This window comes from Mobula birostris, chromosome 8, assembly GCF_030028105.1.
Source record: "Mobula birostris isolate sMobBir1 chromosome 8, sMobBir1.hap1, whole genome shotgun sequence".
NCBI lineage: Eukaryota > Metazoa > Chordata > Chondrichthyes > Myliobatiformes > Myliobatidae > Mobula > Mobula birostris.
Genome location: NC_092377.1, coordinates 86,794,854 through 86,819,457, shown reverse-complemented (window position 1 = coordinate 86,819,457; position 24,604 = coordinate 86,794,854). Strand labels below are relative to the sequence as shown.

At 42.4% G+C, this 24,604-nt stretch overlaps 2 protein-coding genes across 2 annotated transcripts in view; one reads left to right on the top strand and one right to left on the bottom strand.

The window, feature by feature from the left end:
- Nucleotides 1–8,211, bottom strand: part of crnkl1 (crooked neck pre-mRNA splicing factor 1) — a 42,666-nt gene extending 34,455 nt beyond the window's left edge. The window contains exons 1-4 of the mRNA XM_072265577.1: nt 8,020–8,211; nt 1,849–2,001; nt 1,635–1,726; nt 1,379–1,537 (exon numbers count right to left, since the gene is read on the bottom strand). Coding sequence (XP_072121678.1) covers nt 1,379–1,537; nt 1,635–1,726; nt 1,849–2,001; nt 8,020–8,067 — 452 coding nt within the window. The 5' untranslated portion in view covers nt 8,068–8,211. The remainder of the gene's footprint in view (nt 1–1,378; nt 1,538–1,634; nt 1,727–1,848; nt 2,002–8,019) is intronic.
- A 63-nt stretch (nt 8,212–8,274) lies between these two features.
- The window catches only part of cfap61 (cilia and flagella associated protein 61), a 177,344-nt gene continuing 161,014 nt past the window's right edge, over nt 8,275–24,604 (top strand). The window contains exons 1-3 of the mRNA XM_072267103.1: nt 8,275–8,357; nt 15,304–15,455; nt 16,962–17,112. Of these exons, the coding sequence (XP_072123204.1) occupies nt 15,313–15,455; nt 16,962–17,112 (294 nt within the window). The 5' untranslated portion in view covers nt 8,275–8,357; nt 15,304–15,312. The remainder of the gene's footprint in view (nt 8,358–15,303; nt 15,456–16,961; nt 17,113–24,604) is intronic.

Here is a 24,604-nt window from a genome sequence, read left to right as displayed (position 1 = left end):
GAGGTGCAACGAGACCTGGGTGTCATTATACACCAGTCATTGAAAGTGGGCATGCAGGTACAGCAGGCGGTGAAAAAGGCGAATGGTATGCTGGCATTTATAGCGAGAGGATTCGAGTACAGGGGCAGGGAGGTACTACTGCAGTTGTACAAGGCCTTGGTAAGACCACACCTGGAGTACTGTGTGCAGTTTTGGTCCCCTAATCTGAGGAAAGACATCTTTGCCATAGAGGGAGTACAAAGAAGGTTCACCAGGTTGATTCTTGGGATGGCAGGACTTTCATATGATGAAAGACTGGATGAACTAGGCTTGTACTCGTTGGAATTTAGAAGATTGAGGGGGGATCTGATTGAAACGTATAAAATCCTAAAGGGATTGGACAGGCTAGATGCAGGAAGATTGTTCCCGATGTTGGGGAAGTCCAGAACGAGGGGTCACAGTTTGAGGATAAGGGGGAAGCCTTTTAGGACTGAGAATAGGAAAATCTTCTTCACACAGAGAGTGGTGAATCTGTGGAATTCTCTGCCACAGGAAACAGTTGAGGCCAGTTCATTGGCTATATTTAAGAGGGAGTTAGATATGGCCCTTGTGGCTACGGGGATCAGGGGGTATGGAGGGAAGGCTGGTGCAGGGTTCTGAGTTGGATGATCAGCCATGATCATAATAAATGGCGGTGCAGGCTCGAAGGGCCGAATGGCCTACTCCTGCACTTATTTTCTATGTTTCTATATCAAATTATTCCCAAATATATTTCACATTGAAATGCACATACTTAAAATGCAGCAAAGCATTAAAGTGGAAAGTAGTTCAATTAGAAAGCTAATGGGTGTAACTGACTTTTATTGTAACTGAATTTTTGATGTGTTTAAACAATTAGTAAAACAGAATCATATAAACAACAGCAACCTAAACACAGCAAAACATTGTAGGGGAGTTCTATTAAAGAAAAATTAAGCAAGCCACGTAATGTTAAAGCAGATGACCAAAGGTTGAGTCAAAGAGGTTGGTTATTTTAAGGATATAGAGAGTTGGAGAGGTTTAGAAAGTTAATTTGGGCTATTGGTAGTGTTTGCTAATGATTAAACTATGGGGCAACTGAAGCCAGAAATGAGAAAGAACAGATATCGCTAAGGTTTGTAGTGTTCAAGGGAGGGAGAAGAAAAGGAGATGCAAGACCATGGAGAAATCTAAAAATGAAGAAGAAAATTTAAAAACAGCTTAAAAGAAAAGTGCTTTAATCATAATTATTCAACATATTATTTCTAGCAAATGAAGACTGTGACAATAATTTCACATCAAGCTTAAGAATGTAATGCAGGTTTTGAAATGAAAAGAAAATCCAGAAAGTTAAAAGACTGCTGACCATTAGTCAACTTACCAAAACTGATTGACCCTAGGCAGAATGGTAATTGCTCGATCCCAAATATTGCGTGCATGATTAATCTGTCTATTCTTCATTTCCATTTCTGCATATTTCAACCACAGAGTGACATTTCTGTGATCGACATCCAATGCACGTTCGTAAATTGAACGTGCCCTTGAGTGGATACAAACAGATGTATGAAGATTAAAATAATGCAGTCTGAAAAATACATTTCTGAATGAATTACATTCTACCTTCTTAAAATGTTTACCGCTGTATTTCTTTTAGGCTCTCCTCCCATTGTGCGTATTTGATCCAGTTGCTAATAACAGTTCGATTTTTCCGTATATTGTCTTCAAAAGTCTATTTACAAACAACAGCAGCAAATGAAAAAATAGTACACTATTTACACTGCATAAAACAACAATCTTGATTTGTTGTCTATGAAAGAAGAAAGATTACCATTTTTAAAACAATGTACTTACTTTTCTTTTTCTTAGCTTATAGTCATTCAATTCCTCCTCATCAGTGATCTTTTGAGTAGGTGGTGGTGGAAGTAATTCAAGTTCTCTTTCTTTAGCTTCTCTCAGCAGCTGTTCGGCTGTAATTTGTAATTCGGCTGGTGCTTTATTTTTCACCTGTGAATTAAAGTAAACCAGGTCCGATTCAGCTCTTTTTTTTTTGAAGATATAATTCATGGCTTTGCCAAATCAAAATCAGATCTTTTTACAGCAATGACTTTCCTTAAAACTATGACAGAGCATTATTTAGCTATCATCTTTCTAATGCAAAAATGCAATTTTTGAATGCATGTTCAAATTTTCATACCTTTGGTTATAGTTGAAAAATTGAGAACATAAAAGAAAATTATACAATGTAATCTAAATACAGCTGTATTTAAAATATCACCTTAAGCTACAAGATCTGGTACATTACAGACTGATGCGACAAAGAAGAAACAGCAATTAAAATGCAAAGCTATTGAGGGTGGAGGAATAATGGATGAATATTTTTTAAAATACAACATTAAAACCTAATGTTCCATTATTATTTATTCCTGCTGCACTCCAAAGCCATAAAGTGCTTCCTCATCAGTCTCCGATGCCCAAAGTTCCTCAATGCTCTTTGCAATCTACCTCATATTGCACAGCTTAGCTGTCTTTGAGTTATTATAAGAATTATTGAGCATTGATAATGCAATGCTTTCCCTCAAAATCAGTGCCTTACATTGTAGAAAATAAATTGTAACAGATTTACTGGGAATGCCCTGGACAACTTCACTGCCTCCCCTCTTCTTCTAGGATGTTTCTTAAACTTTTGATCAACTCTTCTACTATCTCACAAGGTTTATTAAATTAGGGTTAAATTTTGTTTGGTAACAGTTCCATGAAGCCAAAGATAAATAGTGTAGATTACTGTGCGAATAAATATACTTAGAGCATGGATCAGTACATGGAACTATGATGCTGTGGCCATAACAGAGACTTGGTTGACAAAGGGACAAGAAAGGATGCTTCATGTAGGTTTTGACGTTTTAGGAACCGCAGAGAAAAGTAAAAGGTGGGGAGGGATGTGCAGTTAATCAGGGATAATATCACATCTGAACTCAGAGAAGACATAATGAAGGGCTCATCCACTCAGTGTATATGGGTAGAACTCAAAATATGAAAGGTACAATTACCTTGATGGGATTATACTAGAGACCCCTACCAAAAGCCACTGGGATAAACTGTATGCAGGCAGATTAGGGAAAGGTGTAAAAACAATAGGGTTGTTGTCATGTGTGACTTCAACTTCTAGACTGGGTTCTCCTTAATGCAAGAGGTTTAGAGAGAGTAGAATTTGACAGGTGTATACAGGAGGGTTTCTTAAACCAGTAGGTAGATAGCCCAACAACAGGAAGGGCCATACTGGACCTGGTGTTGGTAACTGACAGTGATCATTGCTCATGTTTTAAGATAGTTCAGGATAAGTATGGATCTGGAGGGAGAGTATTAAACCATAGAACAGTACAACAAACTAACCCTTCCCTCCTACAAAGCCCTCCATTTTTTCTTTCATCCATGTGCCTATCTAAGAGTCTGCTAATTGTTCCTAATGTATCTGTTCTACAACCATCCCTGGAAGTGTGTTCCATGTACTCACCATTTTGAGTAAAAAAAAAATTACCTCTGCCACCCCGCTCCCCCATTACTTACCTCCAATCACCTTAAAATTATGCCCTCTTGTATTAGACATTTCTGCCCTGGGATGAAGTCGCTGGCTGTCCATGCTATCAACGCCTCTTATAAGGCCATAAGTCGATAAGACACAGGAGCAGAATTAGGCTATTCAGTCTACCAAGTCTGCTCCGCCATTTCATCATGGCTGATCCTGGATCCCATTCAATCCCATACACTCACCCTCTATCCATATCCCTTGATGCCCCGACCAATCAGGAATCTATCAACTTCCACCTTAAATACACCCACGGACTTAGCCTCCACCCAAGTCTGTGGCAGAGCGTTCCACAGATTCACCATTCTTTGGCTAAAACAAAAAAAAAAATTCCTCCTTACTTCTGTTCTAAAAGGTTGCCCCTCAATTTTGAGGCTGTGCCCTCAAGTTCTAGATACCCCCACCAGAGGGAACATCCTCTCTACATCCACCTTCTCTAGTCCTTTCGACATTCGGTAGGTTTCAATGAGATCCGCACACATTCTTCTAAATTCCAGTGAATACAGGTACAAAGCTGCCAAACACTCATATGTTAACCCCTTCATTCCCAGAATAACCCTCGTGAACTTCCTCTGGACTCTCTCCAATGACAACACACCCTTTCAGAGCCCAAAACTGTTGACAATACTCCAAGTGCAGCCTGACTAATGTCTTATAAAGTTTCAGTATTATCTCCTTGCTTTTATATTCTATTCCCCTTGAAATAAATGGCAACAATGCATTTGCATTCTTTAGCATAGACTTAACCTGTGAATTAACCTTCTGGGAGTCTTGCACGAGGACCAAGTCCTTTTGCACCTCTGATGTTTGAATTTTCTCCCCCATTTAGATAATAGTCTGCACATCTTATACACCTCTATTAGGTCACCTCTCATCCTCCTTTGCTCCAAAGAGAAAAGCGCTAGCTCACTCAACCTTTCCTCATAAGAGATGTTCTGTAATCCAGTTGGAGCAGAGAAAGTTACAAGAAGCATGAGCGAGTGAGAGTTAATTGGGAATAGCTGTTTTTGGGCAAGACCACATCTGACATGCAGAGGGTGTTTGAAGGCTATACAAAGTAGAGTTCAGGTATATTCTAGCAAGAAGGAGGGACAAAGATGGCAAGGCAAGGTAAGGTAAAGGAAGGGTCCTTCCAGATGAGGCGACACTTCACCTATGGGTCTATTGGGGTTATCCATTTTATCCAGAGCTCTTATAAGACCCGCCGAAGATTGGGAAACCACTTCGCCAGGCACCTATGCTCCATCCACCAGAAAAAGTGGGATCTCCCAGTGACCACCTATTTTAATTCCACTTCCCATTCCGACACATCCATCCATGGCCTCCTTTACTGTTGTGATGAGGCCACACTCAGGTTGGAAGAGCAACATCTTACATTCCATCTGGGTAGCCTCCAACCTGACAGCATGAACATCGATTTCTCAAACTTACGGTAATTTGCCCCCCTCCTCCAACTTCTCTGTTCCCCATCCCTTTATCCCTCTCTCACCTTATCTCCTTGCCTACCCATCACCTCCCTCTGATGCTCCTCCCTCTTTTTCTTTACTCTATGGCCTTCTGTTTACTCCGATTAGATTACCCCTTCTCCAGCCCTGTATCTCTTTCACCAATCAACTTCTCAGCTCTTTACTTCACCCCTCCCCCTCCCAACTTCACCAATCACTTTGGTGTTTTTTCCTCCCCTCCCTTCTAACTCTGACTCCTCATCTTTTTTATCTCCAGTCCTGCTGAAGATTATTGGCCCAAAACATCGACTGTACTCTTTTCCATAGATGCTGTCTGGCTTGCTGAATTTCTCCAGCATTTTATGCACGTTGCTTGGATTTCCAGCATCTGTAGATTTTCTTTTGTTTAAGGTAAGGGAACCTTGGTTGTCAAGGGAGGTAGTAAATTGAGTCAAAAGAAAAAGTAAATGTATGTAAGGTTTAGGAAACTAAAATAAAACACAGCCCTTGAGGATTATAAAGCAGCCAGAAAACAACTCAAGAAAAGACTTAGGAGAACTAGAAGAGGTGATAAAAGTTCTTGGCAAGTAGGATTAACGAGAATCCTAATACATTCTATATATACATCAAGAACAAGAGGTTAACTAAAGGATGCACTTGGAGGCAGACGATCTGAATAAAATCCTAAATAAGTACTTTGCATTAAATTTTTGCAAGGAGAATAGGGAGATCAGTGCGAATGCTACTATCTATGGCATCTGAAAATAAAGGAGAAAGCAGTGTCAGGTCTCTTAAAGAATGTTAAGGTGGATAAGCTCTTTGGTCCTGATGGGGTATCCCCTAGGTCAGTGGTCCCCAACCACCGGGCTGCAAAGCATGTGCTACCAGGCCGCAAGGAAACAATATGATTTGGCAATATGAAACGATACGAGTCAGCTGCACCTTTCCTCATTCTCCGTCACGCCCACAACCCCATTCCCCCCCCACCCCCAAATCGGGCGGTCCACAAGAATATTGTCAATATTAAACCAGTCCTCAGTGCAAAAACGGTTGGGGACCTCTGCCCTGGGTGAAAGTGGCTAAACACAGGCAAGAGATGAGATTGCTGTGGCCTTGACTGTTATCTTCGTTTCCTTTGAGAGATCTCAGAGGAATGGTGGGTAGCTATTTTTTTTTCCAATGTTCGACAAGTGAAATGTGAATAATCCTGGAAACTGCAGACTAATGAGCCTCATGTTAGTGGCAAAAGGAAGTTACGAGAGACGACTCATACATATAGGATTTGTGGGTATTTAGAAAACCATCATCTAATGAAGGACTTTCAGCACTTTGTGTGGCAATTCTCATTTTATTAACTTCAGATTTTCAAAAAAGTTGATTGATGAAGATAGTACTGTGGATATTGTCAACATGATTTTAATAAGGGATTTTCACGAGGTGTCCCCCGAGGAGGCTCATCCAGAAGATTATGATGCATGGGATCCACGGTCAATAAGCTATTTGATTCAGAACTGGCTTGCCCATGGAAGACAGAGGCTAGAAGTCGATGGAACCCATTCAGGCTAGAGGCCTTTAACTGCTGGTGTCCTGCAGGGATCCATACTGGGACCCCTGCTGTTTGTAATATATATGTGAATGACTCGGATTGAAATGTAAATAAGTGAGTTAGTAAATTTCCAGATGATACAAAGAAAAGCAGTGATGTGGATAATGTAGAAAACTACCAAAGGATGCAGTGGAATTTAGACTAGTTACAGATATCGACAGAGAAATGGCAGATGGAGTTTAACCCAACCAAATGTGAAGTATTGCATTTTGGGAGATCAAATATAAAGAGACAGTCTAATGATAAGACCTCTTAATGCTGTTGGTGTTCGGAGGGATCTTGGGGTCCAAGTACATACCACCCTGAAAGTGCTACACACAGGCTAATGGGGGGGGGGCAAAGAAAGCATGTGGCATGCTTGTCTTTATGAGTCAACAAGTTACGTTGGTGTTTTATAAAACCCTAGATTGTCAACATCTGGAACTTTGCTTTCAGTTCTGGCTCTCCATTATAGGAGCAATGTGGAAGCTATGACGAGGGTGTAATAGAGGTTTATCAGGATGCTGCCTGGATTACAGGGCACGTGGTATAAGGAGAGTTTGGACAAACTAGGGTTGTTTACTCTGGAGTGGCAGAGGCAGGGAGGAGACCCAAAACAAGTTTCGAAAATATGAGTAGTACAGATCTGGTATCTTTTCCCAGACAGCATGCACTTAAAGTGAGAAGAGAAAGTTCAAAGGAAATGAGCTCAAAAGGGGGGCCTGGAACGACCTGCCAGGGGCAGTGTTAGGGGCAAATAGGAGATTAAAGGACTCTTAAGACAGGCAAATGAAGGTGCAGGGATTGATCGGACGTGGATATTGCGTAGGCACAAGGGATTAGTTTAGATGGGCATTTAATTACTAATTTAATTAGTTCGGCATAACACTGTGGACCGAAGGGCCTGTTCCGGTGCTGTACTGTTCTATGTTATATGACCAAACACCTACTACCAAAGTCCTATAAAAGTAACGGCCACGATTGGATTTTCTGTGGTCTAAAGATGACAAAAGATTTACAAAATAATTTTAGCACAGGAAGTCATTCGATCCTTCAAGTCCTCTAGTTAGTCCCACTCTCCTCCCACCCCCATATTATCTGCAATGTTTCACCAAGTATTTACCAAACATCTTTTCAAAATTTGGTTCCATCCTCCTTTCATAAATCTAAATGAATGATAATCCTGGCCCTTCTCCTTGAAATTGTTCCTTTGGTTCCCAACCCTTCCGACACTCGGAATGGATTGATTCGCCTGCACCCTTCATAAACCCTATCAAATGTATTCAGCACTCTCAGAAGTATAGCCCCAGGTATCTAGCCTGTCCGTTTAGCAACAGTCCCCACCACTGGTGTCACTCCATTTGCTACCTCCCCGGGGCCTTGACACCCTGCCCAAGAGCCTCGGTTACCTTCGCCACTTTAGGTATCCGCTGCTTCCCGGCTGCTGTCGACGCCATGTCGGAATCGGAATGTGATTTCGACCCCTCGGTTCGAATAAGGTCGATAAAACACCCTCCAAACTGTAATTATTCCACGACCAAAGAGAAACCTCCCGTAAACATTCCCAGCACACTGCAGGACTACACGTCGTCACCTCTGACCCAACGGCGCCACACACCACGTGACGGTGACGCCGGTTGCTATGACATCGACGTTCGGCATCGCCAAACCGAGCATTTGTTGCAGCAATGGCGTAACCTTTTGTTGTTCTATTTTGTTTAAGTACAGCTTGCAAAGATATAGTGGGGTAAGGTAACTTTATTAATAGTTTTGTGTAAGCAGGAATGAAATTATGTGGGGCAGGTGAGAATCACCCGTGAACTTGTACCTTTGGGCGATCTCATTTGTGGTGTGTTTCCACGGGGAAAATATTCGTACCAAGGCATTGCGTTTTTTCAACCTACGGAGTGATAGTATTATTGCCTTATTGAATTATGGTACATTTCAGAATGTTTTCCAGAAAGAAAACATAGATTTTATTTAGTCATCGAGGTAGTATGGTGTTTTTTTTGAATTAGAGTACTTTACAGAGTTGTTTTCTACTAGAGAAATTGTAGAAGCGTTTTTATTTCCAAACTGTGCAATACTGAAATAAAATACATCCCGGTTCGTTTCTCATTAACAAAACGTATTGAAATAGGTTTTTAAAAACGCAAACAACAGGAATTCTGCAGATGCTGGAAACTCAAGCAACACACATAAAAGTTGCTGGTGAATGCAGCAGGCCAGACAGCATCTCTAGGAAGAGGTGCAGTCGACGTTTCAGGCCGAGACCCTTCGTCAGGACTAACTGAAGGAAGACTGAGTAAAGGATTTGAGAGGGGGAGGGGGAGATCCAAAATGATAGGAGAAGACAGGAGGGGGAGGGATGGAGCCAAGAGCTGGACAGGTGATAGGCAAAAGGGATACGAGAGGATCATGGGACAGGAGGTCCGGGAAGAAAGACAAGGAAGGGGGACCAAGAGGATGGGCAAGGGGTATATTCAGAGGGACAGAGGGAGAAAAAAGAGAGTGAGAGAAAGAATGTGTGTATAAAAATAAGTAACAGATGGGGTACGAGGGGGAGGTGGGGCATTAGCGGAAGTTAGAGAAGTCAATGTTCATGCCATCAGGTTGGAGGCTACCCAGACGGAATATAAGGTGTTGTTCCTCCAACCTGAGTGTGGCTTCATCTTTACAGTAGAGGAGGCAGTGGATAGACATGTCAGAATGGGAATGGGATGTGGAATTAAAATGTGTGGCCACTGGGAGATCCTGCATTCTCTGGCGGACAGAGTGTAGGTGTTCAGCAAAGCGGTCTCCCAGTCTGCGTCAGGTCTCGCCAATATATAAATGGCCACATCGGGAGCACCGGACGCAGTATATCACCCCAGCCGACTCACAGGTGAAGTGTTGCCTCACCTGGAAGGACTGTTTGGGGCCCTGAGTGGTGGTAAGGGAGGAAGTGTAAGGGCATGTGTAGCACTTGTTCCGCTTACATGGATAAGTGCCAGGAGGGAGATCAGTGGGGAGGGATGGGGGGGGACGAATGGACAAGGGAGTTGCGTAGGGAGCGATCCCTGCGGAATACAGAGGGGTGGGGAGGGACAGATGTGCTTAGTGGTGGGATCCCGTTGGAGGTGGCGGAAGTTACGGAGAATAATATGTTGGACCCGGAGGCTGGTGGGTGGTAGGTGAGGACCAAGGGAACCCTATTCCTAGTGGGGTGGCGGGAGGATGGAGTGAGAGCAGATGTACGTGAAATGGGGGAGATGCGTTTAAGAGCAGAGTTGATAGTGGAGGAAGGGAAGCCCCTTTCTTTAAAAAAGGAAGACATCTCCCTCGTCCTAAAATGAAAAGCCTCATCCTGAGAGCAGATGCGGCAGAGACGGAGGAATTGCGAGAAGGGGATGGCGTTTTTGCAAGAGACAGGGTGAGAAGAGGAATAGTCCAGATAGCTGTGAGAGTTAGTAGGCTTATAGTAGACATCAGTGGATAAGCTGTCTCCAGAGACAGAGACAGAAAGATCTAGAAAGGGGAGGGAGGTGTCGGAAATGGACCAGGTAAACTTGAGGGCAGGGTGAAAGTTGGAGGCAAAGTTAATAAAGTCAACGAGCTCTGCATGCGTGCAGGAAGCAGCGCCAATGCAGTCGTCGATGTAGCGAAGGAAAAGTGGGGGACAGATACCAGAATAGGCACGGAACATAGATTGTTCCACAAAGCCAAGAAAAAGGCAGGCATAGCTAGGACCCATACGGGTACCCATAGCTACACCTTTAGTTTGGAGGAAGTGGGAGGAGCCAAAGGAGAAATTATTAAGAGTAAGGACTAATTTCGCTAGACGGAGCAGAGTGGTAGTAGAGGGGAACTGGTTAGGTCTGGAATCCAAAAAGAAGCGTAGAGCTTTGAGACCTTCCTGATGGGGGATGGAAGTATATAGGGACTGGACATCCAGGGTGAAAATAAAGCGGTGGGGGCCAGGGAACTTAAAATCATCGAAAAGTTTAAGAGCGTGAGAAGTGTCACGAACATAGGTAGGAAGGGATTGAACAAGGGGGGATAAAACCGTGTCGAGGTATGCAGAAACGAGTTCGGTGGGGCAGGAGCAAGCTGAGACAATAGGTCGGCCAGGTCAGGCAGGTTTGTGGATCTTGGGTAGGAGGTAGAAACGGGAAGTGCGAGGTGTGGGAACTGTGCCTATTCTGGTATCTGTCCCCCACTTTTCCTTCGCTACATCGACGACTGCATTGGCGCTGCTTCCTGCACGCATGCAGAGCTCGTTGACTTTATTAACTTTGCCTCCAACTTTCACCCTGCCCTCAAGTTTACCTGGTCCATTTCTGACACCTCCCTCCCCTTTCTAGATCTTTTTGTCTCTGTCTCTGGAGACAGCTTATCTACTATAAGCCTACTGACTCTCACAGCTATCTGGACTATTCCTCTTCTCACCCTGTCTCTTGCAAAAACGCCATCCCCTTCTCGCAATTCCTCCGTCTCCGCCGCATCTGCTCTCAGGATGAGGCTTTTCATTTTAGGACGAGGGAGATGTCTTCCTTTTTTAAAGAAAGGGGCTTCCCTTCCTCCACTATCAACTCTGCTCTTAAACGCATCTCTCCCATTTCCCGTACATCTGCTCTCACTCCATCCTCCCGCCACCCCACTAGGAATAGGGTTCCCCTGGTCCTCACCTACCACCCCACCAGCCTCCGGGTCCAACATATTATTCTCCGTAACTTCCGCCACCTCCAACGGGATCCCACCACTAAGCACACCTTTCCCTCTCCCCCTCTCTCTGTATTCCACAGGGATCACTCCCTACGCAACTCCCTTGTCCATTCGTTCCCCCCCATCCCTCCCCACTGATCTCCCTCCTGGCACTTATCCGTGTAAGCGGAACAAGTGCTACACATGCCCTTACACTTCCTCCCTTACCACCATTCAGGGCCCCAAACAGTCCTTCCAGGTGAGGCAACACTTCACCTGTGAGTCGGCTGGGGTGATATACTGCGTCCGGTGCTCCCAATGTGGCCATTTATATATTGGCGAGACCCGACGCAGACTGGGAGACCGCTTTGCTGAACACCTACGCTCTGTCCGCCAGAGAAAGCAGGATCTCCCAGTGGCCACACATTTTAATTCCACATCCCATTCCCATTCTGACATGTCTATCCACGGCCTCCTCTACTGTAAAGATGAAGCCACACTCAGGTTGGAGGAACAACACCTTATATTCCGTCTGGGTAGCCTCCAACCTGATGGCATGAACATCGACTTCTCTAACTTCCGCTAGTGCCCCACCTCTCCCTCGTACCCCATCTGTTACTTATTTTTATACACACATTCTTTCTCTCTCTCCTTTTTCTCCCTCTGTCCCTCTGAATATACCCCTTGCCCATCCTCTGGGTCCCCCCCCCTTGTCTTTCTTCCCGGACCTCCTGTCCCATGATCCTCTCGTATCCCTTTTGCCTATCACCTGCCCAGCTCTTGGCTCCATCCCTCCCCTCCTGTCTTCTCCTATCATTTTGGATCTCCCCCTCCCCCTCCAACTTTAAAATCCCTTACTCAGTCGTCCTTCAGTTAGTCCTGACGAAGGGTCTCGGCCTGAAACGTCGACTGCACCTCTTCCTAGAGATGCTGCCTGGCCTGCTGCGTTCACCAGCAACTTTTATGTGTGTTGTGAAATAGGTTTTTATTAGTTTTCACTTATTCAACACAGTAAACTTATCAATCCTGTTCCCTCTCCACCGCCATCACAATTTCCAGACTTTTTTTTTCTTTGTTTGCATGAAGAATATACTTAAGCAATTTCCGTGCAATATGCTGACAGCTTGTCTCAAAAATTTTCACAATTGTCAAAGTCTACAAGCATGTAGATGTTTCTCAAGAGAAGAAACCAGTTGAAGAAGCACTGTGCAGAGATTTTTCTGTCTTTGTGCTCGCAGATGTATGTTCTTCAGGTGCAAATATGTTACAGAACTTTGCAGATGAGATATGTGTGTCTGAGATCACAGCGGGTAACCAGGACAGGATATGTAGACTGTACACACCAGTGAACTAAAACCTTTTAGTACCTGATATTTTGACAAAGCATACATAAACATAAATGCAAAACGAATTTGTGTATAATTGCACTTCACAAATGTGATGTTAATCAGAAGCTGTTTATAAATAAAAAAAGTGTGAAGGCTTCCTTCATTCTGCTTAGTTCTCCTCCTTTTCAAAAGCCTTCTCTTTTTCTCTCTCCATTCTCAGTTCTTTGAAACTACAGTTTTCTATAATTTCTATCTTTTTTCGGGTTCTGATGAAAGATCATTGACTTGAATTGTTAATACAATTTTTCTTTTCTTCGATGCTGCCTGACCTTTGGCGTATTCCTAACATATTTTGCTTTTATTCCCAACATCTGCTGTATATTGTTCTTGGAGCATCATAATCATTCCTCTTTCTCCCTCTTGGTTTATCGCTTGCCATTTCCATCTTCTGCCCCCATACTTTGCCCTCTCAGTCTCTCCTCACTCCAAAATCCTATCAAACAGCAATCAATTAACAAAAAGTAATGCACATCATGCTTGGGGTCACAGGCTCCATGCATTACCACTGAGTATGCATGGAGGACTCCTGGAGTGGTTTAAGGGTTGTGGTCAATATTTTTGCTATCCAGAAATATTGCACATTTCAGCAGTCATACCCTGCACATAGGGCTCACCAGAAGTTCTGCTCCACTAGTAACTTTGTGCACAGTGATCACAACACCTCATCTGGAGTGCTCTCCATAACTGCAAAACTGAAGAAACATTTTAGTAGTAGATATATACATATATAGTTTAGGGATAAAATTCCAGAGAGCATGAAGAGAAAGTGGGGAATGAGGCACTTAAATTACTTGAAAATAGAAGTGAGAATGTTAAAGGTAGTGTAACTCTTGGTTTGACTAGTGGCTTAATCTAGGGGAAGACAACCCTTGGCCCGGCCAAACTTAAGAAATCTTGTTTGGGTGGATGCTGCGCAATGTGTCCCCTGTTAGAAATCAGTACCATGAAATAACAAACAGTAGACAATACTGTATGCAATTAAACAATTGAGCTTTATAATTCTTAATTTGATTATATGGTTAGTAAAGAAACAAAGAAAAGAAAAGGGCCCATTCTCATGAAACAGTCTAATGCGCAACATTGGAGCTCGTGGTTCAGTCCACAGGTTCCCCGTCAACCTCCTCCAAGCATAGCCAACCCTCGCTCCGAGTCCACTGGTCTACCGACTCTCTCCATTCGCATCTTCTCTCCTCATCTGTCCCCGGCAAAAGACCGCAAAATCCCTGCTCCCAGACCCACAAGAAAGAACACCGTGCCTCTCATTGGCTAACCTACATATCAAAGGCCCAGTTATCTCTAGTCATAACCCTAACATTGCTGCTACAGAGAAACCATTACCGTAGTAGTGAAATATTACAGTGTTACAGAAGGTTTTCACAAGATTGGGTCAGCAAGCACAGAGATGATAAGTGAATGAGATAGTAGAGGTAAGAGTTTCTATTATGGATCTTAGGAGCATTCAAGATGAGTTACCTGGTGTTACTGGAATGCAAGGGGTTTTAAAGGAACAATAGCATAGGTAAGGATTTTATTAGTGTTTGATCTGAGGCAGTTTCAGAGGCATGCAATTTTATGCTGGACCTTTATGGATGTGGTGATAGAAACTTATCTCATAGGCAGACAGATAACAAGGCTGTGAACTGTCTGGCCAGACATAGATAGTGTCTGAGGCAAGGATGAAGTTGGGAGGTAGATCAGAACTAAGGAATATAACTACTTGTCATCAGGTAGTGATTTGAGATAGTCCAAAATGGGTCTAAACTATACTTCTCTTTTGTTGCTGGTCACATGAAGAGCTGGCAAGCAGATGTTCTTTGTGCCTCTGTCTGATGTATCGGTGCATTGTAGTATGAAAGCCAGTGATGTTCTAGAGACAAGTAGAGGGACACCTGACTTCCTGGTCCATTACCAGACTTGGCACTGAATCCAAGTGTGGAATGCAAAGCAACTAATCCAAGGGTCTGGTGACACCTTGTATCCACCCCCTCCACTTTCAACAGCCTTGGAAAGTGTTTGTCACATTTGAGTGGGGTCTAGGTACTTATTGAACTATCTTATAATGTTTCTAATTCATTTATGCCACTTAAATGCAATTTTTAATTATTTAAATCTATTTTAACTGATTGACAGTCAGTCACTTAAAAGCATTCAGAGTTGTCAAAAATCCCAAGATAGGGTCGGACTGTTTTCCTCCTGTCGTCTAATTGCCACCTACGGACTGCTCTGTTGCCAGGATGCTTATGGCTTGGATCCATTAGAAATTGCCAGCATGAGGATTTCAAATTCATCCTGCTAATCTGGAAGTTGATTTGTATTGGAAAGAAAACTTAAGAGGTTGAGCTTGTTCAACTCATTAGCTGTTTCTTTAATAACCATCTAAAATATAATGATTCTGCACATAATTTTAATTGAGGCACATCATACTTAGTAGTTTAATATCTTGAAGAAATAAAACCTCATTTGGATATTTTATGATAATTGGGCACAAAATCGTTTAGACTTTCACTTGAAGATGTGTAACAAGAAAGATTGTTCAGACTGCTTAACTACACCTCAGATAAACTTGAGCAAATACCCTGTAAATTGTGTCAATTCCATGACGTCATCTATGCGTTCTTTTAGACAGTAACAATGACATCGATATATGGTTCAACTGGAGGAAGCATAACAATAAATGTAAGGCGATCGGAATCTCGAGATGCTCATCAGATACTAAAGCTGTTTACCCCAAGCACAAATGACATGTTTGGAAGAATTAATGTTCTCTATCTGCTGTAAGTATAAGTAAGGAATATCCAGCATTTAAGGTCTTTATTGTCAAGTTTCTGTAACTTGACAATAAGGTCTTTATTGCATTTTTTCTGAGTATTTTAGTTGCAGTACTGAAATTGTGAGAGCAAATTGCCACCTGCTGGAAATAATTATGGCTCAAATAATGCTCTAATTTTCATTTATCACTCTACTGAAGTTCTAGGACTACAATTGCAAACATCTGTAATGTGATTAAATGTAATCCACCTAAAGGAGATGCACCATTCTTTACCTGGGGCAGGATGATTTATTTAAAAAAATGTAGACAGATATTGTGAGAGACAGCATCTGCCAAGAGAGAAATAGAGTTAATGTAAACACGAGGAATTCTGCAGATGCTGGAAGTTCAAGCAACACACATCAACCTTATATTCCGTCTGGGTAGCCTCCAACCTGATGGCATGAACATTGACTTCTCTAACTTCCGCTAATGCCCCACCTCCCCCTCGTACCCCATCCGTTATTTATTTCTATACACACATTCTTTCTCTCTTTCTCTCCTTTTTCTCCCCCTTGCCCATCCTCTGGGTTTTCTCCCCCCCTCCCCCTTTTCCTTCTCCCTGGGCCTCCTGTCCCATGATCCTTTCATATCCCCTTTGCCAATCACCTGTCCAGCTCTTGGCTCCATCCCTCCCCCTCCTGTCTTCTCCTATCATTTTGGATCTCCCCCTCCCCTCCTACTTTCAAATCTCTTACTAGCTCGTCCTTCAGTTAGTCCTGACGAAGGGTCTCGGCCCGAAACGTTGACTGTACCTCTTCCTAGAGATGCTGCCTGGCCTGCTGCGTTCACTAGCAACTTTGATGTGTGTTGCTAGAGTTAATGTAGTTATTTTGATCTTTATAAGCAAAAAGATGGTCAGGGAAAATGAAGAATTGTTGGAAGAAAGAAATTGACAGTATGCTTTAGACTGGAGAACATGAGTGGCTAATGATAAAAGGGATGATATAGTGAGATAAAAATGCATTAGCTGTCAATAGTAATGGAAAAATAAAAATAAATGTGGAGAGGTATAAATGTCAATTACCTTACAAAATGACCTGAAATTTTGAACTCTGCTGTAGTGAGAAGACTGTAAAAGGCTTCATTAGTAGTGGTTTCAATGATATTGGGATAATATAAGAGACCAAGGATAGTGAAGTGGTAGAGGAATAAGATAGCAAGTACCTGGTACTTAAGGGTGATGTTGACTGAGGATTGATCAGATACTGAAATGTAGGCAAAAGTGACTGGAACCATTGGTGTTCAGTAGAGTGGAGATAAAATAGCAAATATTTCATGCCTTGCATTTTCAGGGGATATGGTGCATTGGGAAGTGGAGTGGGAATTGGTGTTTTCTGCATTGCCACATTGAGTAATTATTTAAGGTACTGAATTAGCTGTAGTGCTTCAGGATACCATGAGATCATGAAAATCAAATGAATGCAAATATATTCTTAATATTCATGTTTTTGATTTCTTGCACACTTAGGGAAAGAGCAAACCTTGCTGTTACTGTAGAAAATGAGAAGAATGAAGTTATAGCTCACGCGGCCTTCTTAGATTACCCAAATGTAGAGACTGTTGGACAAAACAACTGGGAACCCTGGCTGCATATGTATGGCAATAGCTCAAAATTCACAGTGAGTTCACAAATTGTTCAATATTTCAAAATGTTAATTATTACAGCTAATAAACTGAAAAAATGAACAAGACAGATATACCTCCTGTTGATGTTTTCATTACTTGCTGGTTAGTGAATTATGTGGTGTTGTATATTTCTATTTCAGTGTTGGTAGGATTTATTGCAGTTTAATGATGAATATATTAATATTTTAAGAGTTTATTTGAATTTTGGAGTGCTCAAAGACATTTTCAGCCGCTCTCTGCTGCAGTCGGAGGCTCTGATTCAAAAGGGCTGGAATCATACCAGTGCCCAAGAAGAGTAAGGTGCATTGCCTCAATAACTATAGCTCAGTAGTCATTGTAGATGCTCAGTATGTCTCCAGTGACAACATGATATGAGAGATTAGTAATGGCCAGAATTGAATCCTGGCTGAGCAAGGACCTGGATTGCTGCAATCTGCATAATCCCACAACAGGTCTACAGCAGACACTATTTTACTAGTTCTTCACTGGGCTTTGGACCACCTAAACAACAGCAATATTTATATCACGCTGCTGTTTGTGGATTACAGCTCAGTGTTCAATACTATTATCCCTTCAGCATTAATCAACTCTCTTCAAAACCTGGGTCTCTGTACTTCCATCCGTAACTGGATTCTTGACTTTCTCATTGGGAGACCACAATCAGTATGCATTGGTGATAACATCGCCATGATGACAATCACCACAGGCACACCTCAAGGATGCGTGCTTAGCTTATTGCTTTGCTTTCTCTATACTTGTAATAGTGTGGCTTGGAAGGGCTCAAGTACCATCAATAAATTTGCCAATGACACCATTGTTGATGGCAGTATCTCAGAAACACACAAGGTGTACAGAAGTGTATAGATCAGCTGATCGAGTGTTGTCACAACAACAATCTCGCACTCAAAGGCAGCAAAACAAGGAATTGATTGTGGTTTTCAGGAAGGAAAGTTGGGAGAACATGCACTGTATGAAATAAGATAGATGACCTTGCAGCGTAGTTAGAGATTGGCAGGCATGACATTGTGGGTATCACGGAGACGTTGCTAAAAGACAATTGTAGTTGGGAGCTTAGTATCCAAGGATACACAATCTATCGAAAGTTCAGGCAGGTAGGCAGAAGAGGAGGGATGGCTCTGTTGCTAAAAAATGAAATCAAATCATTAGAAAGAGGTGATGTAGGATCAGAATATGTAGTACCCTTGTGTTTAGAGTTAATAAATTGCAAGAGTAAGAAGACTGTGATGAGAGTTATTTACAGACCTATGAAGAATAGCCAGGATGTGGTCTGCAAATTACAGTGGGGGATAGAAAAAAGCATGTTAAAAAGGCGCTGTTACATTAGTCATGGGGGATTTCAGTATGTAGATAGATTGGAAAAATCAGTTGATGCTGGATCCCAAGAGAGAGAATTTGTGGAATGCCTCCGAGATGGTTTTTTGGAGCAGCTTGTGGTTAGCCCACTAGGGGATCAGCAATTCTGGATTGGGTGTTGTGTAATGAACCAGATATGATTGAGGATTTTAAGGTAGTGGAACCCGTGGGTAATAGTGATCATAATAAAACAGAATTCACCCTACAATTTGAGATGGAAAAGCTAAAGTCAGATGTATCAGTATTACAGTGGAGTAAAGGGAATTACAGAGGCATGAGAGAGAAGCTGGCTGAAGTTGATTGGAAGGCGGCACTAGCAGGGATGACGGCAGAGCAGCAATGACTGGAGTTTCTGGGAACAATTTAGAAGGTGCAGGATGGATACATACCAAAGAAGAGGAAATATTCTAAAGGCAGGTTGAAGCAACTGTGGCTGACAATGAAGTCAAAGCCAACATAAAAGAAAAAAAGAGGGCATATAGAACATTGAACATAGAATAGTACAGCACAGTACAGGCCCTTCGGCCCACAATGTTGTGCCGACCCTTAAACCCTACCTCCCATATAACCACCCACCTTAAATTCCTCCATATACCTGTCTAGCAGTCTCTTAAATTTCAATATACCTGTCTAGCAGTCTCTTAAATTTAATAAAGCAAAAATTGGTAGGAAGTTAGAGGATTGGGAAATTTTTAAAAATCGACTGAAGGCAACTGAAAAAACTGTGGGGAGGGGTAAGATGTAAAATGAAGGTAAGCTAGCCAATAATATAAAAAATGATACCAAAAGTTTTATGAGATACATAAAGAGCAAAAGAAAGGTGAGAGTAGATAGTGGACTAATGAAAATTACCTGGGAGAGATAGTAATGGGGGACATGGAAATGATGAATGAACTGAATAAGTATTTTGCAGCAGTCTTCACTGTGGAAGACACTAGTAGCATGCCGGAAGCTCAAGAATATCAAGGGGCAGAAGTCGCTATTACTAGAATGTGCTTGAGAAACTGAAAGGTCTGAAAGTAGGTAAGTCACCTGGATCTGATGGTCTACACAACAGGGTCCTAAAAGAAATAGCTGAAGAGATTGTGGAGGCATTAGTAATGATCTTTCCAGAATCAATAGATTCTGGCTTAGTTCCAGTGGACTGGAAAATTGCAAATGTCACTCCATTCTTCAAGAAAAGAGGGAGGCAGATGAAAGGAATTTATAGGCTAGTAGACTGATCTCAGTGGGTGGGAAGTTGTTGAAGTTTATTGTTGATTGTTAAGGAAGTAGTTTCGGGGTATTTGGAGACACATGACAAAATAGGCCAAAGTCAGCATGAAAATCTATTGAAATTCTTTGAAGAAATAACCAACAGGATAGATAAAGGAGAATTGGTGGATGTTGTGTACTTAGATTTTCAGAAGGCCTTTGACAAGGTGCTGCACATGAGGCTGCTAAACAAGATAAGAGCCCAGAGCATTACAGGAAATATACTAGCATGGATAGTGCTAGTATCCATTGGAGCTAGCAATGGATAGCCATTGGAGCATTGGCTGATTGGCAGGAGGCAAAGAGTAGGAATAAGAGAATTGGCTGCCAGTGACTAGTGGTGTTCCACAGGGGTCTGTGTTGGGACTGCTTTTTACGTTGTACATCAATGATTTAGACAATGAAATTGATGGCTTTCTGGCCAAGTTTGTGGATAGTACAAAGATAGGTGAGGCAAGTAGTGTTGAGGATGTAGGTAGGCTGCAGAAGGACTTAAACAGGTTAGGAAAATGGGCAAAGAGTAGCAGATGAAATACAGTGTCAGTATGGTCGTGCACTTTGGCAGAAGGGAGAAAAGCACAGACTATTTTCTAAAGGGAGAAAATTTAGAAATCTGAGATACAAAGTGATTTGGGATTCCTTATGCAGGATTCCCAAAGGTTATTTTGCAGGTTGAATTGTGGTGAGGAAGTCAAATGCAGTATTAGCAAAGATTTCAAGAGGATGAGAATCTAAAAGCAAGAATGAAGTGCTGAGGCTATATAAGGTTCTAGTGAGGCCTTACTTGGAGTATTGTGAACAGTTCTGGGCCCCTTTTTTAAGAAAAGATGTGCTAACATTGGCAAGGGTTCAGAGGAGGTTCACCAGAATGATTCTGGGAATGAAAGGATTATCATATGAGGAAGCTCTGGGCCTGTACTCGCGTGAATTTCAAAGAATGAGGGGAATCTTATTAAACCTATCGAATATTGAAAACCCTCATGGATGTGATGAATATGTTTCCTTTGGTGGTGGAGCCTAGGAACAGAGGGCACAGCCTCAAATAGAGGGGTGTCATTTAGAACAGAAATGAGGTAGAATTTCTTTAGCCAGAGGGTAGTGAATCTGTGGAATTCCTTGAAACAGGTGACTGTGGAGGACAGGTCACTAGGTGCATTTAAGGCAGAGGGTGATTGGTCCTGATTAGTCAGGGCATGAAAGATTATGGGGAGAAGGTAGGAGAATGGGGTTGAGAGGGAAATCAGCCATGATGAAATCAGCAGACTCGATGGGCTGATTGGCCCAGTTCTGCTCTTGTATCTTAAGGTCTAACACACACCAATCCTCATGGAGGAGTCAGGGTGGAAACTGAACAGTTTCAAGTTTGTAGGCATCAACATCTTAGAGGATCTATCCTGAGTCCACCGTACTGATGAAAGATATCATGCCAGTCATGCTGTACTTCATTATGGGTTTGAGGAGATTTGGTGTGTCTCCAAAGATTCTAGCAAATTTCTACAGAAGTGCCATGGAGAGCATTCTGACTGAATGCATTACTGTTTGTTATGGAGGTATTGCAAGAGGCTTCAGAGGGTTATAGACGCAGACACTAGGTTCCCCTTCATTGAGGACATCTAACAAAGGCAGTGCCTCAGGAAGACGTTATTCATCATTAAGGATCCCTCACTATTTGTGATATGCACTTTTCTCAGTACTACAGTCTGGGAGAAGATACCAAACCTCCAAACCTGAAGGCCCAAACTCAATGTTTTAGAAACAGCTTCTTACCCTCTGCCATCGGATTTCTGAATGGTCCATGAACATTAGCTTGTTATTTCTTTCTGCGCTGTTTTTTTTTCATAACATTAGTACTATTCCTTATGCCTGCGCAGTACTGCTGTCACAAAAAAAAACAATTTTCATGACCTGATTCTGAATAATATCTGATTTTTTAAAAGAATTACAATTTTACAAGTATGTTGCTTGAACTTGAGGGCCTGAGTTATAGGAAGAAGTTGGACAGGCTGGGGTTTTATTCCTTGAGCATTGGAAACTGAGGGCTGATCTCATATGGGTATATGGAATCATGAGAGACGGAGATAGGGTGAGTGGTCTTTTTTTCAAAGTTGTAGAATTGTAAACGAGGGGGCATAGTTTTAAGGTTAGAGATGAAAAGTTTAATAGGAACCTAAGGAGTATCTTTTTCATATTGTGACTGGTAGATATATATAAACAGCTGCCAGAGGAAATGATTGAGGCAGGCACATTAGATACATTTAAGAAGGATGTGGATGGGAATATGGCAGACATCTCACGTCTCCCGGAAGTTCCGGGAGTCTCCCGCAAATTAATCGTGGCTCCCTGATGCCTGCAAATTATATACAGTGTCCCGGAAACTGATTTTTTTGAGAGCGAGCGCGAGAGAACGCGCGAGAGAGTGGGCGCAAGAGCAAGAAAGCAAGTGTGAGCGTGAGAGCGACCACGAGAGAGAGAGCACGCGTGCGAGAGAGAGCGAGAGCAAGAGCGAGAAAGCAAGCGCAAGAGAGAGAGAGCAAGAGCGAGAAAGCACACGCGAGAGCGTGAGAGCGAGAAAGCAAGCGAGAAAGAGAGCAAGAGCAAGAAAGCAAGCGCGAGAGAGAGTGAGAGTGAGACAGCAAGCACGAGAGAGCGAGAAAGCAAGTGCGAGTGAGAATGACCACAAGTGAGAGAGCCCACGATAGAGAGAGAGCACGAGCAAGAGCAAGGGAGTTCCAAAAAAAGTCAGAGTGGCAGCGTGTTCCAAAAAAAATATAAAACGTACGTCACCCCAGACTACACTAAAGTGTACCCCTGCCTAATAGGGGTCAAGTGTTTCTTGCTGCACTGTTTGCAACAGTGACTTTTCTATTGCCCATGGTGGGTTAAAATGTAAAACACATGTTGAGGTGAGGTTAACAGGTGTCATTCATTCATTGGCATAGCTAACGTTATTTAAACTAGCTGGCTGGCTGCTAAGGAGCTACCCTATTGCAGACATCCCACCTCTCCTGGAAGTCTCCTGCAAATTGATGGTGCTACCTCCCTGCAATGAGTTTTTGCAGGGTGGGATGTCTGATATGGACAACAAGAGTTTAGGTGGATTTGGACAAGTGCCAAGAAATTGGATTAGCTTGAATATATATGGACTTGTGTCCTTGAGGTCTTTTTCCAACTCTTCAACTTTATAGCTCTATGCACATGGTGATCAGAAGCATGGAGTCCGAAGTGCTGCTCTCTGTCTACAAATGTGTAAATGAATGATAGACTCTGAGGAGAGTTGATGAGAATATGGAGAGAATGGATATAGTTTGTCATTGGCTTTGCCCCTATCAGTGGCTATGTGATAGCCATTTTACAGATGATCCCCATACTACAGCCGTTTGGCTAAAGGAAATTTGACCTGTCAGAATTCACAATTTACTACCTTAAAATATGGAAAAGAATTTATATGGACAAAAAGGTAAATAAATGCAAGATTCATTTGTTCCCAACTTATGTTTCTTGATACAAGTGAAGATGATGTGTCTACACATTATTGAAAAACAAATTGTTTTCTGGGAATGTAAAGACCTCTCATCCCAACCCCACACGGGTATTGCAGGGCTTGCCTGTATTTGATTATTTAGGCAGAAATTTGTCCTTTGTCACTGGCACTGAATGGACAACATTGTCATTATGTATTTTTCGTTTAGATAGGTTCATACAATATGAAAGCAGCACCTTTGGCCCATTATGTCCACGTCAATTATCCAACCTTACCGTGTTTCCATTTACGTTTCCTCTCGCTTCTTTCTGTCACTCACATAAGCCCAAATATCCACCTATCCACCTGATCTACATGACCATTAAAATACTGCAAATGCTGTATAGTGGCTAAACTCTGATTTTTCATTTTAATTTGTAATGAGATGTATTGATTTGGTGGGTTAAGTGCATGTTTTTGAATTGTGCAGGGTGTGTATTTACTTATAACTACAAAAAATAGTCACCTGATTGTTGTGTCTGTGCACAACTACATAAATATTAAATAAAAACATGCAAGCGGGAGATGGTTTTAACGGGTGTATTCACATTGCAGTGAGAGAGAGAGAACAGTGCGCATGAGCAGACAACAGATCAATATGTAGTGCTAAGTGGGGGGGGGGGCATTGCTCTAAAAGAAATAGATCCATACATAGATCCTCCCCCTTTAAACTAATGCACCATAAAACTGTATAAGTACAAAGCATTCAATTTCTCTTTCATAAACGCATATTCCAAATAAACATACTTTCACAATAACAGTCCATAACAACTTCACAGTTCTAAAGATTCAGTCTTTTGTGTGGCATGGTGTCTCTGGACCTGTGGAGTGACATCAGGTTTGGTAGGTGTCTTGTCTGAGACAATGTTCCAGGTTTCCAATGTTACATTGCTGTCAGTGACATTGTCACTCAGAAGTAGGTCCAGTGAATGTAATGTGTCCATCTTGTTGGATGCATTTGGCTCAGGTGTGCTCTTTGGTAGAGCATCCAGTATCTGGTCCACATGACATCTCCATGTCTGGTCGCCAGTATCCACTGTATACATCCGTGGTCCAGCTTTTGTAGCTATCCTACCGGGTGTTCACTTGTCTTCTCGGTAATCCTGTACTAGGTCTTCCTGCCCAATCTCGAAGCTCCTTGCTGCTTCACTTCAACTGACTGAACTGGTTATTCTGCACTTCTCTCCATAGATCTGGTTTCCGGAGGTCTATGCTAGATCTCAGATTCCTGTTCATGAACAACATTGCAGGTGTTTGATTTGTCATCGCATGAACAGAGTTCTGATACACAAAGAGGAAGTTGTCGCCTTGTGCTGTAGAGAAATGTCCTCCTTGTC